The sequence below is a fragment of the Arvicola amphibius genome, chromosome 3 (assembly GCF_903992535.2).
Source record: "Arvicola amphibius chromosome 3, mArvAmp1.2, whole genome shotgun sequence".
Classification (NCBI taxonomy): Eukaryota; Metazoa; Chordata; class Mammalia; order Rodentia; family Cricetidae; genus Arvicola; species Arvicola amphibius.
This window is the reverse complement of record NC_052049.1, coordinates 167,211,364-167,230,595: the sequence shown is the minus strand read 5'-3', so window position 1 is coordinate 167,230,595 and position 19,232 is coordinate 167,211,364. Positions and strand designations below refer to the sequence as shown.

The window sequence follows — 19,232 nt, the reverse complement described above, 5'->3', positions numbered from 1 at the left end:
AAAACTCAGCCTAAATCTCAGCCACACCTCTGGTGCAGTCCAGATAAAGGACATGGAGAAGGGGACTTTGCCTGCCCCCGCCCAGTCTCACTGGCAAGCTCACCTGTCCTGTTTCTGTGACCAGTATTGAATCCGTCTTCTTCAGGATTCCTGCAGGCTGATGACCAGCAGCTCTCCAGGGATCAGTTGGGACAGCTGACACATCGAGAGCTGTGAACTCAACTGCCACCAGATCTTTAGCCTTTCTGTCATCAGGCAGCCCTTGTTGGAACACCCAGACCACGTCCCTTCCTGTTTCATCTGTCGCTGTCAGTGTCTGTGTGCACTGTCAGGTCTGTTCCTTTACAGAACCTTGGTTACACAGCTGGCTCAGTGGCTAAGGTGCTTGCCGCTCTACAGAAGACCCAGGTTTTGGTCACAGCATTCACATGACAGCTCACAGCCATATGTAACTCCAGCTCCAAGGGAGCTGATGGCACCTCTTCTGGCCTCTGCAGGCACTGCACATACATGGCATACATACATATGCACAGCGAACAGTCATACACATAAAAACAAATGGAAAATATTTTTAAATTATAAACAGTACTGCTCTAGATTATAGATGCTTATCTGCTAAAACAAAAGCTACCCCAACACCTGGAAAGACATCTGTTAAACAGTTCCTGGAGGAAGACATGAACTAAATGGCAGAATTCTATTTTTTTTTTTTTTTTTGAGACAGGGCCCTCTGTCTGTGTAACCACCCTGACTGTCTTGGAACTCACTCTGTAGACCAGATGTGGCGTTAAACTCAGATTCACCTGTCTGTGCCTCCCAGGTGCTGGGATTAAAGGCGTATCATTCATGGGATGCTAACGTCGAATGGAAACACCGTGTATCAAAACTTCTGGACTGTGGTTTAAACAGAAGAATATATATCCTAACACTAAACATGAGAGAAATGACTTGGCAAATTTAGTTCCCATCTTAAAAATATAGAAACCCTCCCTCAGAAAACACCCCAAACATATCACCACTACAGGTAAACAGAGAAACTGGTGATGTAGAAGGGAATCAGGGGCTCACTTAAGAAGTGGAGATGCATTCCTTAGCATGGGTCAGTGTGAAGTGCCAGCTCGGCCTAAGTTTACGGTTTGAAGGCAGTCTGAATAAACACATTCACAGAACGAGACAAGAGCATCCCTAGTTCCGGGTCACTGGGAATGAGCTGCAGGAGCTACGCTGGACGAGCCGTGCCTGGGCTAAAGCTCACAGCTAAAGCAGTGAGAGACCGGCGTGTAAATAGACCAGCGGAGTGGAACTCAAGAGCTGGAAACAGACCCAGGAGAGTTTTAGCAGATGGTAAAAATAGATCCGAGCCCAGGAGAAAGGTTGCTTTTCTTAATAAAAAATGCTGACGAGCTAGCTCCAGGACAGGCTCTAAAGCTGCAGAGAAACCCTGTCTCGAAAAACCAAAAAAAAAAAAAAAAAAATGCTGACAACTGGAGGCCACGTGGGAGGATGCGGACTGTATGTCACGTGACTAAAGAGGGCAGCTGAACCTGGGTGGGAGGATGCGGACTGTACATCACGTGACTAAAGAGGGCGGCTGAATGGGTGGGAGGATACGGACTGTACATCACGTGACTAAAAGGGCAGCTGAATGTGGGCCTGGAGGCTGTGATTTCAGCGCTTCGGAGGATGAGGCAGGAGAAGCCCAAGCCCCAGGCCAGCCTGGGCTATGTAGTAAGATATCTTGTCTATAAGAAAACAACAACATAGAAAACAAATGGCTCAGAATTCCATGTGAACAGTAAATCCATGGGAACATTCCACAAAAGACAGGTGAATCTCTCTGTGCTCTTAGAAGGAAGAGAAGTGTTTTTGAATTGAGATTCATATCTACTTCTGTTCTAAAAAATTAACTCCACCGTTCATGGGAAGAAGCATAAATGCCAAAGGCCACTCAACTGGAAGAAAACATTTTCCATATCTGAGAGTATTGATATCAGGACACAAATTCCTACAAATCAAGAAAGGCCAAAATGGATAGCAAAGTCATCTGAGAACAAACGGAAACATTGAAAAGACAAAAATGGCCCTTAAGCGTATGAGAAAATGTTCAAGACCAATCATCACGGTGGAATTCCGGGGAGCTGGCTTAATGGTTCTCTTGCTATTCGACTGTGAGGTATTCGACTGTGAGGTATTCGACTGTGAGGGCCTGAACTTGAATCCCCAGAGCTGTGCTCTTCCAGACGTGTAGCAGGTGTTTAATTCCATCTAATGCTCCAGATGGGAGGTGGATTCAGGGGAGTCTCTTGAGGCTCAGGGACTGGCTCCCTGGTGTACATGGTGGCCAGCAAGAGACCCTGCAGAAACAAGCAATGTCTTGAGTTAGAGAACCATGCCTTGGTAAAATGAATTGCATTGAGTTATTTCTTGTGTGTCAAATTGACCAGAAGTGAAGTTTGAATGCTATCCTTTGGGAAGCAGTTCCTCTTGTACTCTGCTGGTAGGGGAAGCTGGCATCATACAGGACCAAGATAATGGTCCAGAAATTGCCTTTCTGGGAATTTTTCCAGCATGTACAGGCCCACAGTATGAAAGCATAGACACCACAGGTTGTAATCACAAGATACACAGAACATAGTGTACAGGAGTGGAAAGGATGAAGCGGTGGCTGGAGTGTGATTGCCAGGCGTGCAGAAACTGTTAATACTGTGTCGCCGTCCACATTAAAGACAGGAAAGTGTCACCCATGCAAGCACAGGCCAGAAATACACTCAAAGCAGATGGTGGGTGGGTGGGTTAGTGACTCTCTGGAGTTGTGAGCAGAGTCCCCGAGAGTAACAAGAACAAGGAAATGCCTTTATTCTCACAGCTTCAGGAACTTAGCCCACTACACAGAGAACGCGCTGGCGACTGAAGCAGGCTCACATCAAGGTGGGCGGGGTGGTGGGCATAGACGGGTTCTGGAAAGACACATCTCCAGTGACCCCCTCACCTCCCACCTTTACCCCCATCAATGCTGTCGTGCTCTGAGGAGATCCATCTGCTCCTGGGCTCAGGGTACTGAAATCTATAGCTCTACAGACACTTTTGCAAACACTCACAGCCGTGAGTTTTGCTAATCTCATAGGTGCTTATTAGTCCAACCAAGTTGACAGTTAAGATTAATCGTACAGGCAGGGCAGTGGTAGTGCACGCCTTTAATTCCAACACTCAGCTGGCAGATCTCTAAGTTTGAGGCCAGCCTGCCTGGTCCACAGACCGAGTTCCAGCACAGCCAGGAGCACCAAGAAGGAAACCTTGCCTTGAAAGGCCAGCAGCAAAGATTAACTGTCATGTGGGAATACAGTCAAAGGAATGGGAGAGAGAAAGACAGTATTAAACTATATGGACTTTTGATGTAGTTAAACAAAATGACTGAGGGGGGATGGTATTTATTTGTTGGTTCTGGAAATTAAACTTGCTCACGCACGCTGGACAAGTGCTCCACCATTGAGGTATATTTCCCGCCTAATGAGTAAATTTTGATTATTTTTTTCTTGAGCTAGTCTCTTTCTATAGTCCTGGCTGTCCTTGATCTTACCATGTAGACCTGGCTGGCCTCGAACTCACGGAGATCTTACCTCTGCCTACCAAGTGCTGGGATTAAAGGTGTGTGTCCCCACACCTGGCACTAGACACCAAAATTTTGATGAAGTTTTGATAAAGAGTAGGAGAAATGCTTATTGGTTGTACTGGAAAATCCATTGACTTGGTTGAGGAGAACCCAAGCAGGTTGCACCATTATAGGACAGAGTGACATCATCGCCACTTGACGTGAGCCACTTAGACATCACCATGCTATCCCAAAGATGAAGTCATCAAACAGCTGAGCGGGAAGGCACCCCAACCCGATAACTTACTCTTTTGTCTTCAGAGATGTTATGAGGGACGCTGAATACTGAGGCATGAGAAAGTTAAAGGGACCAGAGACGGGGTCCCTAGCGTGCCAGCTGCTCGAGTCTGTGCGGTGGTGTAGCGACAGCTAGTGCTGCACACACTGCCCTAGTCTGCTTCATAGGTCACTGCGCTTATGTCAGGGAGTTTCTGTGTGCGTATACAGTACGAGACTCAGGTAAAAAGCATGTCTGTGTCTTAAATGATTCAGGGAACTTGATCTGCATGTATGAAAACCAGACCATTGTGGGGAGAGATAATGGTAAGAAAATGCCAGTGAGAAGTGTGTGTGTGTGTGTGTGTGTGTGCATATGCGTGTGTGTGTGTGTGTGTGTGTGTATAACATAAGTGCAGTGTCTGTGAGGCCAGAGAGTTTGGATCCCCTGGAGCTGGAGTTGAATTGGTTATGAGCTGCCCATCATGGGTGCTGGGAACCAAACTCAGGTCCTGTGCAAGAGCAGCAGATGCTCTTAACCTCTGAGCCATCTCCGGTCCTATTGTTCTATTCTTGATGGTGTTTGGTGGTTAGTTGATTTTTCGAGGCAGGGTTTCTCTGTGTAGTCCTGGTTATCTTGGAACTCGCTCTATAGACCAGGCTGGCCTCGAATTCAGAGATTTATCTGCCTCGCTGGATTGATCAGATGCTGGGTCGAAAGGCATGCACCACCACCGCCTGGCTGTCCTTAACATTTTTATGTAAGCTTGAAATTATTTCATGCAAATTGCCACAATGAATGCCAGGTTTATATTTTAGAATTTTTTTACAATGAGCTGTGTTATGTGAGAGGGTCCCCACCCCACCCGCTGCAGCAAGGGAGAGAGAACTGTGCTGAGCTGGGCCCTCTGTTTTCTGTGTAAGGCTGTCTGCAGTTATTATAATATTTTTGTCTCAATCATTCTGAGCTCAGGAGGAAATTTATTCCTACAGGTGATTGATGAGAGAGAGTTTTTTGAGATCATGCCCAATTATGCAAAGAACATTGTTGTTGGCTTTGCAAGAATGAATGGGAGGACCGTTGGAGTTGTCGGCAACCAGCCCAAGGTGGCCTCAGGTAGGACATGGGCCCCAGAAACCTCTGATTGGGTTTGGACACCAAGACTGCTTGAACTCTTGGTGTCTGTGTGCCTTAACCCTTCCATGGCCAGGGAAGAAGCTCAAGGCGTGTGGTGACAGTGTCTTTCTCTTAGCATTAAATATTTCCTAAGCTACTTTCACAGCTGTCTCAGGTTTCCAGTACCCTCTTCCTTCTCAGATCAGAAGGTCTGTAATTTTAAGGGTGGCTTTCTGTGCTTCCTTGTTGAGGGGACTGGTGTCTTCCTGGTGTCTCCAGTGGCTTTGTCACTGACTGCACATGCAGAGTCAGCACCCGAGACAAGTCAGCATCTCTCCCCTTGGGTGACAGGGCCAGATCTGAGTCCTAGCTGGCTGAGGGGATCTCCTCGTAGCTGTGCCAAATGGTGGGGACCATGGGTGGACACTGCCTCTCTTCCCTGTTCTTCCTTAATTTGGAAAACAAAAATCAGTGTTACTGCCAGCTGAGTGTGGCAGTCAGGACACTAGGTAGGGTGAAGCAGGAGAACCCTGAGTTAACAGGGACATCAGCAGTAGATATCACACAACATCAGTGTTTATTACATTCTCTGTGGGCCACTGATGCTCCCAAAACCTTTCAAGACCTTAGGCACCTGCTTGTGCCTGCAGACAGCAGTTTCCAGCCACTCCTGCTGCAGCTTTCGGTCATTTGAGTCTACCCACCTGCCTACCTATCTACTTCCGTCCATCTGACCATCTGTCTGTCCCTTCCCCCATTTCTCCCTCCCTCCATCCTTCACTCCCTTTCTCCATCCATCCATCCATCCATCCATCCATTTCTTCTTTCCCCTTTCTCTCTCTCTTTCAGACAGGCTCTCCCTGTATATACCTGGCTGGCCTCAAACTCATAGAACTCCACCTGCCTCTGCTTCCTCAGTGCCCAGTGCTGACGTTAAAGGTGTGTGCCACCATGTTTGGGTTGTTCCTGTGTCTTCTCTAAGCATTATATGATTTTAGCCTTTATGCTTAGGTTTGATTGAATGCGAATTAATTTAGTGTGTGGTGTGTGGTCCAGCTTAGTTCTTCAGCATGTGGAAATCCAGTTATCCCTGTTTCTAGATTTGGGTTATTTTCATCATGAAAGGATATGCTGACTGCGTTTTTTTGGGTTCTGTTTTTTAAACAGACTTTATATAAGTAAACTGGAAAAATCGTGTGTGTGTGTATTTGGTGAGGGTGCACATTTGTTCATACTTTTATACTTTTTATGGACACTATTCTGAGCTGCAGTTGTCATTATTCAAGTTGATATACTTTTTTTTATTTGTTTGTTTATTATGTATACAATATTCTGTCTGTGTGTGTCTGCAGACCAGAAGAGGGCAGCAGACCTCATTACAGATGGTTGCAAGCCACCATGTGGTTGCCGGGAATTGAACTCATGACCTTTGGAAGAGCAGGCAATGCTTTTAACCACTGAGCCATCTCTCCAGCCCCAAGTTGATATACTTTTGTGTGTGTGTGCTTTTTATATTATTGTTGTTTGAAACACGGTTTCCCTATGTAGCCCTGGCTGTTCTGGAACTCACTGCATAGGCCAGGTTGGCCTTGAATTTACAGAGATTTACCTACCTCTGCCTCCCAGGTGTTGGGATTAAAGGCATGTGCCACCACTGCCTCTTATTTTCTTACTATATTAGCTAGTAGAATATTGAAAAGCAGTTGAATGGGTTCTCCCTAACAGCCTTGGCTGACTTTGAACTCAATATGTAGATGAGGCTGGCTTCCACCCTGCTGTGTCTTCCTGCCTTGTCTATGCTGGACCTGATTTCCTGGAAGAACCACTGCTCCCATGGGATGTGATGATGGCCAAAAGATGTTGGTAGATGTTCTTCTTTTCTTTTTTTTAAAGATTTCTATCCAGACTTTTTTATCTTGTTTTTTAAAAATATTTATTTATTTATTTATTTATTTATTTATTTATTATGTATGCAATATTCTGTCTGTGTGTATGTCTGCAGGCCAGAAGAGGGCACCAGACCTCTTTACAGATGGTTGTGAGCCACCATGTGGTTGCCGGGAATTGAACTCAGGACCTTTGGAAGAGCAGGCAGTGCTCTTAAACCACTGAGCCATCTCTCCAGCCCTTTGTAGATGTTCTTTAAAAAATTTGTAAAACTCTGCTCTATTTCTAATAGGCTAGGGGACTTTTCCCCTTTTATTTAACTTGGATCATTGGATATTGTTGAATTTTTTCCCTGCATTTATTTACATGGGGATGGCTTTTTCTTTAGCCTGTAATTTGGCAGATTATGATATTACCTCTTTCCAGTGGCTGCCAGATTTGCCTCCCTGAGTTAAATCTCATGTTGCTGTGATGTATTGTCCTTCTCACTCACCGTTGTCTTTCACGGTGTTTGTTGGTCTTTTTGTGTGTTGGTGAGGGATGCCGATTTGTGGTTGTCTTTTTCTGGTGTCTTTGGTTTTGACGTTCGGAACAGCAGCTGTCATGAGTGAGTGAGGTAGTATTCTCTCTGCTTTCATCTCGACAAGACCGTAGAAAAATGGTAAACTTCATCCCTGACACTCACCTTCAGGTGTGTCTGGGCTTCATTTGTTTTTAAAGTGATGGCAGAAAGAAAAGGTAGAGTTCCAAGTCAGACAGCTATGACCCTGGCTGTTTGCCGCTGTAGGCTCCCTGTGCTGCAGGTCTCTATTCTCTTCAGATTGTTGTGTGGTACTTGGCCTCCTCCTTCCCTTCCTGGAGCACTTGTGAAGGTCCTAATGTAGAGTATGTGCAGGGCAGGGGTTCTCAACTTCCTAATGCTACGACCCCTTACTCCAGTTCCTCCTGCTCTGGTGATTCTCAACCATAAAGCCATCTTCGTTGCTACTTCAGGGCTGTAATTTTTCTTTTTTTTTTTTTTTTTTTGAACTTGCCTCAAGTTTATTTGTAAAAACAGCACAAGGTCCTGACCATCTGCAGACACTGTGTAGATATCCACACCAGTCTATCTCTTCACACTGGCAGACTGAGACCTTTCTTATGGGGCCTTCACAGGGGCCTGGGCACCTTTGGGAGCCTGAGCTGCAGCTGAGGCCTCTGCCTTGGCTTGAACCTTGGGCTTTGTTTTTTGGAGCCTACGCCCCCTGGCCATGTAGCTTCTAATCCGCTTCCCAAGCTTGGGGTGAGCGATGAAAGCGAGACGGGTGAGTTTGCGGCTGGGGCCCTTTGGCACCTTGGGCTTCACTACCTGGGGCTTCACCAGGGCCTTGATGGCCTCCTCCGCACGTGCACTCGCGGCCTTTGCTTTATTTGCCTGCATCTTCTTCAGGCCTTTCTTGTTGTGCTTCTTGGCAAAACGCATGTTCCTCAGGAACTTGGGGTCGACCCCCTTGAGAGATTCGTATCTTTGTGACCGGGGTTTCTTGATGCCATTTCTGTGCCATTTCCGGGACTGGTTGTGTGTGGTGTGGTTCTTGGACTTGGCCATGGCTGGACAGTAACCGGCCAGGGCTGTAATTTTTCTACTGTTAGGAATCATAATGTAAATATCTGATATGCAGGATGGTCTTAACACCCCAGTAAAAGGGTGGTTCAACCCCCAAGGTGGTCACGACCCACAGGTTGAGAACCACTGGTCTAGGGTAGTGAACTCTGTGGCCTCCGTTTATACTGGAGTGTCAACAGTTTTCGGTTTTCCTTCCCCTTTGAAGCACTGTGGGTACAGAATTATTAATGTTCTTCATTCTGCATTCAAAATATATGATCTGTCATCTGGCCTCCACCACATCTGCAGAAATAGCATTTGACAATCTAATCGAAGACCCGTTGTGCACAGGAGTCTCTCGCAGCCCGGAGGGTTCTCCTGGTCCTCCAGTGCCTCACTGCAATCTCCTAGTCCAAGCGTCTGAATTTATCCTGCTTGAGTTTAGAGTTCTGGGTTTTGTAGTTTCATGTCATATCAAATCTGGGGAGTCTTCGGATACTTGTACAAACCTTAGGCCTTTTTCACGGTGTGCCCCCACTCCTGGCATGCTATGCCCGCTGGAGGACTTACCGGTTATCTTAGGGGTCTGGGAAGCGTGCGAGGCTTTTCACTTGTTCCGTCTCCAGTCCGTTCTTCCTCCGGCTCAGGTGTCCTACTGAACTGAACCCTCTAGAAGATTTCCTCTTCACTCCTGTGACTCTCAGCTCCAGAATCTTTTAGGTTATTTTTTATAGCTTGTCCTCCCTGGTTTCCTCATTGTGTTTCCATTGTTTCCCTGATTCCCATTGTTCATTCCCGTATTTTCCTAATGTATTGACATTAGGGTATTTTCTCATTTTCTCAGGCCTCTTATTGGATCTAGACCTGCAGGTGATTCCTAAATTCCCTGTGCACACACAGCTACTGATGAGTTCACGAGTTCACGAGGGAACCCTTTCCTCAGCTTTTTCCCCCCAGGCAACTGATCGCTTGGTCAGGCTCAACGACTGTCTTGAAATGTTTTTGCTGCAGTTACTTGTATGTGGTGGTGCACATGTGTGGAAGTCAGAAAACAATCTGTGAGGGTCACGTCTCTCCTCCCACCACGTGGAACTGAGGGTCAGGCTTGGTGGCAGGCACCTTCCCTTCTGACGTGTCTGAATGGCTGCCAGCTGCTGCCTTTGGTCTGCATATCTGAGAACTCTTCCTCACCCCTCTCCAAACTGGCTGAGTCCTAAACCATGTCCGTCCAGCAGCCGTGCCAGCTGAGAGCAGACTCACACAGCTGTAAACAGAGTCGGCTCTGTGTCCTCCAGAACCAGGGAGAGCAGGCTTGTGCTTCAAGCTGGAGTTTGTAAACATGGAAAACACATGCAGTTATAATGTAAACAGTGATACACATGCTGGAGATTATACACATTGTAAACGCATGTAGTTATAATGTAAACAGTGACATGCACGACTCTCAGGGCAGAGATGGCAGCTTAGTGGTAGAGGTCTACCCCGCTTCCACAGGCTCTGGACTTGAGTTTCAGTACCTGTCCTCCACCTCAAGGAAGCTCAGCTCTCAGTTCTCCTTGAGGTGGGTCCTGGCAGTCTGAGTGACAGGCACTCCCGTGATCCCCCTAGGACAGGCGTTGCCCATTGTTGCAGTGTGCTTTCGGAGGGAGCCCTGCTTTTTTGGGTTTTTAGGTCTGATGACTCCCAGGGGTCTGTCTGTACTGTAATATGAGTCCGTTGTGGAACTGTGAACTTTTTTCTTGATATGTGACTGTTTAATTTCTTTCTTCTTCTTTTTTCCCAGCAGGGGGTTGAGAGGAGGGAAGGGCATCAGGGTCTTGCTAGATAACCGTAGCTGGCCAGGAACCTGTCAAGTTATACCAGATGGGCCTTAAACATGTGATGCTCCTTTGGCCTCAGCTTTCCCGTTGCCGAGACTGAGGCATGCATGACCACACCTGGCCCTTCCTCATTTAAAAATATTTCACATGTGTGGGTGTTTTACCTGCATATATGTGAACCATGTGTGTGCCTGGTGCCAGTGGGGTCAGAAGGTAGCATCGAATCCCTGGATGCTGGCTGTGAGCTGCCATGTGGTGCTGGGAACCCAACCTGGGCTCTGGAAGAGCAGCCAGTGCTCGTAACCACAGAGCCCTCTCTCCTTCCTTTCTTAATGGCTTCCTCTCATGCAAAGCATTTCTGAAAATCTGGTACAGTCCCACCTGGTCTCAGAGAAAAGTCTGAAAGCCCCTTGAGTGTAGGTGGGGAACTTACTAGTCAGTACCCGCTAGTGGTCTGCCCAGTCCTCCTACGGTGCTGTAGGAGGTGGTGACGTCCCTACTTTGCAGGTGAAGGGCATCACGCTGGAAAGGTAACTTCCCAAGGGCGATAACTAGATGGACCACAGAGCCAGAGTCTACTAGCTCTGCATTCTCCAGAGCCACTCTGAGTGACAGCTTCTGCTGAGGGTCTCCTTGGGCAAACTAGGCTGGACTTCGGCTGACTGCCCTTCAGTTTCTGGGAAGGAGCTTGCCTAACTGCCCCAGGCTGCTGTGTTTTACCACTGATGCCAGCACAGCCTTGCTGGCCTGGCAGGAGTTCTCCTGATGTCAGTAAGATGAACCTGTGCGGCCTCGGAAGCCAGGCCTGGGTGCCTGATGGGGGCGTATTCCCACTGTGTGTGGCGCTGGGGTTGTCTAGAAGCTTCCAACAGACAGTCTCTCTCCTTGTAGGGTGCTTGGACATTAATTCATCTGTGAAGGGGGCTCGCTTTGTCAGATTCTGTGACGCATTCAACATTCCGCTCATCACTTTTGTTGATGTCCCTGGCTTCCTGCCTGGTGAGTCCAGCACAGGTGGGGTTGGCGAGGTGGCTGCATTCAGTGTGGGTCTCTCACAGACCCTACGGCTCTGACTTGTCTGTCTTCAGTTGTCCAGAAGATTGGACCTTGTGAGGACTGGTCCTCTCTGAGGTTGTCACAGCCATGAGACTTTGCAAGAGCTCTAATGTAACCTGGTGATTCTTCCTCATGACCTAGGCACAGCCCAGGAATATGGTGGCATCATCCGGCATGGCGCCAAGCTGCTCTATGCATTCGCTGAAGCAACCGTGCCCAAAATCACAGTCATCACCAGGAAGGTAAGGCCCTGCCCTCCACACCTGTCCCTAGGGCATGCTCCTACCATCATGGCTGAGGTGGTCTGCCGTGTGGTGACCTGGTCTGTAAGGAGGTGTGCCTCTAGCTCACTTCTGTGAAATGTCTAGAGGGCTCACCCTGCAACATGTGTTACAGGGGTGTCCACGGTCTCCCAGCAGGGGGGAAAGCTGGCAGCAGTGGTGGTGTGGGCTGTAAGGGTCTCTAAACTTTGACCTTGTGGGGTCATAGGGCATGGCCCCATTTCCCTTTTCTTTCTGGAGTGTTGGGGATATGATTTGCTTGTTCCTGACATTGACACTCAGCATTTGGTTTGTTCTAGGCCTATGGAGGTGCCTATGATGTCATGAGCTCCAAACACCTTCTTGGTGACACCAACTATGCCTGGCCCACAGCAGAGATTGCAGTCATGGGTGCCAAGGTAAAGACATCTAGCAGCACTGGGCCCAAGAACTCTCCTGATAAGAGTTTAAATCCCGGACAGTCCCTTCCTAGCCAGTCCACCTCCTGTCTTCCCAGTGACAGGCACATTGATTGGTGGCTTCATGCAGAGGAAAGGTTGGCTTTGGAAGGGGCCTAGGGAGAGAGAGGAGAGTCAGCTAAATTCACCTCTGGGACAGTTTCTTACCACCTCATCTCATCTGCTGGGGTGCCCTAGCTATCGCTGCCCAGGGGGCAGCCTCCAGGCGGCACAAGGGTTTGCAAAAACATCCACAAATACAGTGAGGAACTTGGGAAGTATTTCTTCTCTTTCTTTGGTCCAGACTGTCTATCTGAGGGGTAAATAAGGATGGGTACTTTCTCTTACTTCATCTTAAAAATGCTCGCTGAGAACCTCTTGTCTCCACACAGCTACATTATCTCTGTTTACATACATACATCTCTCTCCGACACGGCCATACATCTCTGTATACGTTACAACTATTGTCACGTGACTACACATCTTTCTTTTACATACATTTCTCTTCTACATCTCTTTTCTATACAGCTTCATCTTCCTTGTCTCCTCACAATTACAAATCTCTACACAGTCACACTAAATACACACTTACATAACTCCCTCACCACACAGCACACACACAGCTCCTTCACACAGCACTCTCTCTGTCTCTCTCTCTGTCTCTCTCTCTCAGTCTCTCTCTCTCTCTGTCTCTCTCTCTCTCTCTCGCTCTCACTCATTAACTCCCTCGCTTCTTCATCATATTTCTCTCTCTCCGCAGCTCTCCACAGCAGCCTTCTCTCACAGCCAAATCTCTGGACAATTATATGTTACATTTTCAGGGCCTGACCCATTCTCACAACACAAGATAAGTCACACAGCTTTTCTCAGGCAAGGGAGGTCACATTAACAGCCAGGGAGTAACGCTTGGCCATGCATCTAGCTCTAAGTTGGTGAGGGCTCCCAGACAGAAGATGACATTGAAATTCAAGACCTAACAATTAGTTAGCTGGACCTTGAGTGGTAGGGAGTATGTGCATAAAGCCCATTACTGCACGAGGGTTATGTCTGCCAAAGTTGCCTCAAACCTGACCTTGAATCAGCAACAAACACTTGGGAAAATGACTTCATGTATTTGTCTTTAGGGGAAGCCAGATATTCATCTCTAGGGGTAACCCACTTGCTTTGAATTTGTTCTGAGGTCTAAAATCAGTAGTCTCTGTGACTGAGAATGCTGTTACCTTCCTACGTCAGTCATAATGAAAGATCTCCTAGTATGTATTCTTTACATCAGAATTATACAGATTAAGCAGAAATCAACTTCCTGACCATTCGCAGCTCTATGTGTGCCCAATAGATGGAATATACACATCAGATAAACACACAAGCAGTGGGAATATTACCCATAGCTGTTATGAGGGAAGGAATGTGGCAGCACATGAGAGAATTACAGCCAGAAGCAACTGGTCCTTTGCAGTCAGTAACGCCACAGCTTTTCTGAGCGGGGCTCCCACCAGAGTCATTCATCTGGTGGGTTGGCTGGCTTGATACTCCCTGACCTCTTGCACAGAGCCACCCCTTTCCACCCACTAGAAGCTAAAGTTCTGTCTTTGGTGGCTTTCTTGTGGCTTTGAAAGAGCTATTGGGGTTGAGCCAGGTGACTCCAAGTTTCCAGAGTGTTCCCACTTGAGGGCCAAGCCTTCCGCATGAGTTCTTCAGGTCTTAGTTAGGGTTTTATTGCTGTGAAGAGACACCATGACCATGGCAACTCTCATAAAGGAAAACGTTTAACTGAACTAACGTACAGTTTCAGAGGTTTAGTCCATTATCATCATGGTGGTGTGCAGGCAGACGTGGTGCTGGGGAAGGAGATGAGAGTTCTACATCTTGGTCCGCAGGTAGCAGGAGGAGATTGTGAGCTACACTGGGTATAACTTGACCATAGGAGCCCTCCCACCAGTGAGACACTTCCTCCAACAGGGCCACATGTCCTCATAGTGCCACTCACTATGACCAGGCACTCACACACGAGTCTATAGAGGCCATACCTGTTCAAACCACCACCACCAGCAGTGTGTTTTGTGTCCAGGGCTTGGGGTCGTGAAGGAGGTGAAGGTGAAGGTGAAGGAGGAAAAACAGCACTTAGTGAGAAACAGGCTGAGCATCCTGACTCCAGAGGATGATAAGACGTGCAGAGGGAGAGGGAGTGACCTGGAACCAGTCCGTCATTCCATCCTCAGCCCCAGAGCATGAAAGGTAGCCCACACATGGCCTGTCTCTGCTCTGATTGGCTGTGAGGAACTGATGGCTGCCTTGTCGAGACCCCACTCCTGGGAAACCTTTTCTCTTCTACAGGGTGCTGTGGAGATCATCTTCAAAGGACACCAAGATGTGGAAGCCGCCCAGGCAGAATATGTGGAGAAGTTCGCCAATCCTTTCCCTGCAGCCGTGAGAGGTGAGCCGGGTGGAGGCCGGTGCTGTCCGTCTGCCCCGTCATTGGCTGGCTGGTGCTGTCCGTCATTGGCTGGGTCTTTCTCGGCATCTTTCATAGTCGTCTTTCATCTTTGCCCTTGCCTCTGGGGAGTGACGGGGCTGCCTCTGGGCAGGATCTGGGGCCGATCAGGCTGCTGATAGGGTTCTGTTTCTAGGTGATGGTTCGATCATCCAGTCCACCCAGACCTGCTGGCTAAAACCCCCTCATCTCCCACTGTGTCCTGGGCTTCGCTGGGTGGCTCTTCGGGTTTGCCTGGGTTTGTTCTCACTAGAGTCAGCCTCTGGCTTGACAGTCCAAGATGGCCTTTCTTTCAAGATAATGGTGGCTGCTTGCTGGTCCTTCCTTACTTCTCTAGAGCAATCCAGGCTTTTCTTCTTGGTGTCCAGGGAGTAGGGAAAATGGAAGGAGACTTAGGCCCTAAGGCCTAGGGCTGGGAAACCCCATGGTAACCTTTGTCACATTGTATGGATAAAAGCAAGTCACAGGGGCAGGGAGAAAAACTGTCTCTCCATGGAGGAAGCAAAATTTTACTATAAGGACCCATGGACAGGCAGGGAGAAGTTGTTGTGTGTGTTTTCTTTCTTTTTAAAAATCTTGTTTATTATTTATTTGTCAATGTGTATATGGTGCATGCGTGTGCACACACATGCCTACAGAGGCCAGAAGAGGGCATCAGACTGCTTTGAGCTGGAGGTACTGGCAGTTCTGTACGACCTGAAGTAGGTTTCGTGATCCCTCCTCAGGTCCTCTGGAAGAGCAGCAGTGCTCCTTACTGCTGAGCCACCTCTCCAGCCACACACATATTTTCTTAATTTTATTTCCTGTTGAGTCCATCCTGGCAGGGTGGAGGCCCTGGCTCAAGGCAGGAAGGGAGAGGTCACATTTCCCTTATCTTGCCTAGTGCTCCTATGCCAAAGGTTAGGAGCCTGGCAGAGCAGAGGCGCCCCAGAGGTGCAAGGAGGGTTTGTAGGCTTGCATCTCTCTGCCAGGTCAGGCGCTGCCCACACTGTCGGCCTGTGGAGCTGAGAGTGGCTGGGTAGAGGACCACCCACACAGTGATCTCCTTTTCTCTGATTCCCCAGGGTTCGTGGATGACATCATCCAGCCATCCTCTACTCGCGCCCGGATATGCTGTGACCTGGAAGTCTTGGCCAGCAAGAAGGTCCATCGTCCTTGGAGGAAGCATGCAAATATCCCACTGTGAACAGCTCAAAGGAAGTGGACCAACAGTGGAGCTGGCTGCTCGTAGCTCACCCCTGCCTTTTATAATCATGAAAAATGGGATCTACGTACCTTGGAAGTTGATTAAATTTCAGAAAGAATTCTTGTACCTGGTGTAAAATTATTTGCTATATTAAAATCTTAGTTGGTATTTTTTGAGTAGGTATTTTATTTTTATAGTAAAAATCTCAATCAAAAGAAGAAAGCCAGAAGGGAAAAACACTCACACTCACATGCACGCCCCATCATGTGATACAGTCAGGATGGTTCTCACAGAATTCCAGCCGTCGAGCCCTGCCATTGATCTCGGAACTGCTCGCTAACCAAACCACTTTATAAAGTTAGCCTGCCTTCAGTATTTTGTAGAGCAATAAAAACAGAATAGAGCATACTTGTGTATCCCCCACTCCGGGAGTTAATTTACATCCCCAGGTAAGATAATAGGATTTAGGGCAGTTAAGTAGGAATGTTAGAGTAAGCCCTGATTCCCATCACTCGTTGACAGTTACTTCAACATCTACGATGCCAGTTTGTCAGCAGAGCAGATTCTCAGGAAGGTGTAGCATCCAGCATTGACTCCTGTGATTTCCAGACCACAAAGGTAGGTGTTCCTGCATTTCCATACACCTCTGTTCTGATGATGCTCATGACTGTGAAGTATTACTAGGACTGTATCATGTGCCCGACACCCAATCGTCAGTTGTTAATGTTGTGCATGTGTGAGTGTGTGTGTGTGTGTGTGCGTGTGTGTGCGTGTGTGTTACATCAGGCGGACATGACGTAAGTTTCCCTGTTACTGGTAATCGACCATGTGGCCTCAGAGGTGATTATTTCCCAGATTGTTACTGGCATGTGGGGCATTCAGTCCTGCTGGCTGACAAGCTTCCTGTTTGTTGCTGGAGCTTGCTCAGTTCCTGAGCTGCTTGTCAGATGAGGAGACTCGAGGGCGTCTTCATTCTATGTTTGTGTTGGAGGCAGCACTCTTCTCTGCCTGCTTTTTTCGGGGGTCAGTGTAGACCTGTCTTCTTTTGGTCTTACTGTGACTCGTTTTGATGCTCACAGGGGAAGCTCCTTCAAGCTAGTCCCTCAGGCTTCGGTATCTTCTAGGAATCATTGGAGAACTTCCTTATTTTCTGAAATCTGGTAATGGTCTAATTTCTTCCTACATTTCCTTGTCCGGTTCCAGAGACTATCTAAAGTTAAGAGGATTGTCATTTCTGATGTCATTTTTTGCTGGATGTTCCTGTGTGACCCTCCAGCAAAAAAATGGGGCTGGATGTTTATATCTTTACTGAGATGTCATAGCCAGCATAGGAAAGGATTTACATAAATGTGTCTGAGACCTCTTTATTGTGTGGTGACAATACCTAAGCAAAAAAATTTAAAAAATACTTAGCTCATGGTTTTGGAGGTGTCAATTGCTTGTTCCGAGGTGAAGCAGAACTTCACAATAACAGGGTCATGTAGCGCTTGCTGCCAGGAGGAAGGGGCCCATCTGTCTATTACCTCCAGTGACCTGCTGCTAGCTGAAAGCCCCTACTTCCTGCTTTGATCCCTTCTCTGTGATGCCATCCTATGAATCTACAAAGAGATTAGCCCACTGATGAGGACAGAACCCTTGGGATTGATCTCCAATGCCATCAACTGTAACAAGGCCCCCAGTCCATGTGCAGGTGGGGTACATTTCATAGTTACACCTTTACAATGTTTGTATGTAAGGGTGGAGGGCTATAAATAAAAGTTATAAATTATAGAAGTTCGAATTCTTTATCCTAGGTGTCATTGCCATCCTCACTTTGTCTTTATGTCCAGGCACAGGAGGTGATAACCCTGGCTCCCAGTACCTCAAGCGTGGTCCACTCACTCACTCAGTGCTCTAAGTGTATTCCGTTTTGTAACTGTGCAGCAGTAAGGATGAAGTTTCTTCCTGTTCTTTGTCTTTCCCCGACAACGTGGTCAGGTTCCCTGGTCTGGAGCAGGACGGGTATGGCTTCAGTGGTTCATGGCTTAGTTGCTCTCTAAAGTTGTCTCCCATGCCCTGATGACCTTAATTTGCTGATTGAGCGTTGTGCCTACGGTTGCCCCTGAGCTGGAGACCTTAGCTGTGGGCTGCCACTGCGAGCTGAGCAGTGATTGCATTCGTGTTCTTCCCAGTGGAGGGCCCGGATGTGTTCCGTTCCAAGGCTCTTCAGGTGTGCACGTCTTCTGGCTGTTCCACCGTTATTTCAGAGTCAGGCGATCATGTGTCGCGCACTTTCTTTGTACCTGATAGTAGTGTGACCTGGATGACTGTCCTCCAAAGGTGTTGCTGGCGGCTCTGTGCTGTTGCCGGCAATGGAGCCTTTTAAGAGATGGAGCCTCACAGATGAAGTGAGGTCGTAAGCGTTGTTGGGGTCCTGTTGGGAGCAGTGAGACCCCAGATCCTGAATTTCTTGTAATCCCTTGATCTGAGGGCCTACAGCTGCTCTGAGCACGAGACCTTCAGGAGTTCCTGATGGCAGGAGAGTGGTTTCTGGTGGGTTTGGCTGGGGCGTGGCTATCTCTATATAATCTGCCCCTGAACACAATAAAGGGGGCATTCTTGGGAATTCAAGGATGACCCATGTCGCTTTCTCTCTGTCTGTATGTGTTTGTATATTTGAACCTCCTACCCCTTGCCCGAATCTCGCGAACTGGGTGCCAGCGCACCGAACGCAGACACGGGACGCGGTGCGCGGAAGGGTCCCAGCCCTTTCCACTCCCATTGTGGATCGGTCTCCACTTTTGCCATGTTGCACTGAGCCACAGGACCATGGGCTGAAACCAGAAGCTAAAATAATTATTGAAAATAGTTTTATTCTCTTTACATTCATATATCTATCCTGGGGATTGAATTTGGGTCCTCAGACTTGGAAGCAAGCACTTTTACCTGCAGAGACACCTTACCAGCCAGGATAAACTTTGAAAGAGTGGATTAATTGGGAGGCTCTGGAAATGGCTCAGTGGTTAAGAGCAAACGCCGCTCTTACAGAGGACCCACGTCTTGTGGCCACAGTCAGGTGTGACTACTTTGTGCACTGTCGGGTTGAAGTGCTGTGAGACAGCCCTGAGAGGGAGGTGTGGAGCCAGAGCAGCAGTGGAGACCCAGCACGCCAGACACCAGGGACATGGATTGCCTACTGTGAGGGGCACACCGGGCAGTAGGCACAGTCGGCCCAAAAGAATGACAATGTGGACCACAGCCAGGAGGCTCACAGGTAAGGGACATTCATGCTCTTCACAGTGTACATGACCGTGTGTCTTGGGTGTTAGATGTGGACTTGCAGGATCTATGTTGTCAGCTGGTTTGATTTTGGATCTCTTGTTTGTTTGTTTGTTTTGGTTTGTTGTTGTTGGATTTTTTGAGATAGGGTTTCTCTATGTAGCCCTAGCTGTCCTGGAACTCAATCTGTAGACCCTTCTGGCCTCGAACTAACAGATCTACCTGCCTCTGCCTCCTGAGTGCTGGGGT

The 19,232-nt window shown here is 48.0% G+C and overlaps 2 protein-coding genes across 2 annotated transcripts in view; one reads left to right on the top strand and one right to left on the bottom strand.

Moving 5' to 3' along the window:
- Pccb (propionyl-CoA carboxylase subunit beta) overlaps window positions 1-15,893 on the top strand; it is a 50,286-nt gene extending 34,393 nt beyond the window's left edge. Inside the window, 6 exon segments of the mRNA XM_038323124.2 lie at window positions 4,859-4,982; window positions 11,166-11,273; window positions 11,472-11,572; window positions 11,911-12,009; window positions 14,383-14,482; window positions 15,604-15,893. Of these exon segments, the coding sequence (XP_038179052.1) occupies window positions 4,859-4,982; window positions 11,166-11,273; window positions 11,472-11,572; window positions 11,911-12,009; window positions 14,383-14,482; window positions 15,604-15,725 (654 nt within the window). The 3' untranslated portion in view covers window positions 15,726-15,893.
- LOC119809906 (60S ribosomal protein L29-like) lies at window positions 7,966-8,469 on the bottom strand. Its single transcript, XM_038323125.1, has one exon. The coding sequence runs from the start codon at window positions 8,455-8,457 to the stop codon at window positions 8,008-8,010; it is 450 nt and encodes a 149-aa protein (XP_038179053.1). The 5' UTR covers window positions 8,458-8,469; the 3' UTR covers window positions 7,966-8,007.
- Window positions 15,894-19,232: the final 3,339 nt, after the last annotated feature.

Coding starts and splice junctions, on each gene's coding strand:
- LOC119809906 (XM_038323125.1), bottom strand. CDS start 8,457: ATGGCCAAGTCCAAGAACCACACCACACACAACCAGTCCCGGAAATGG.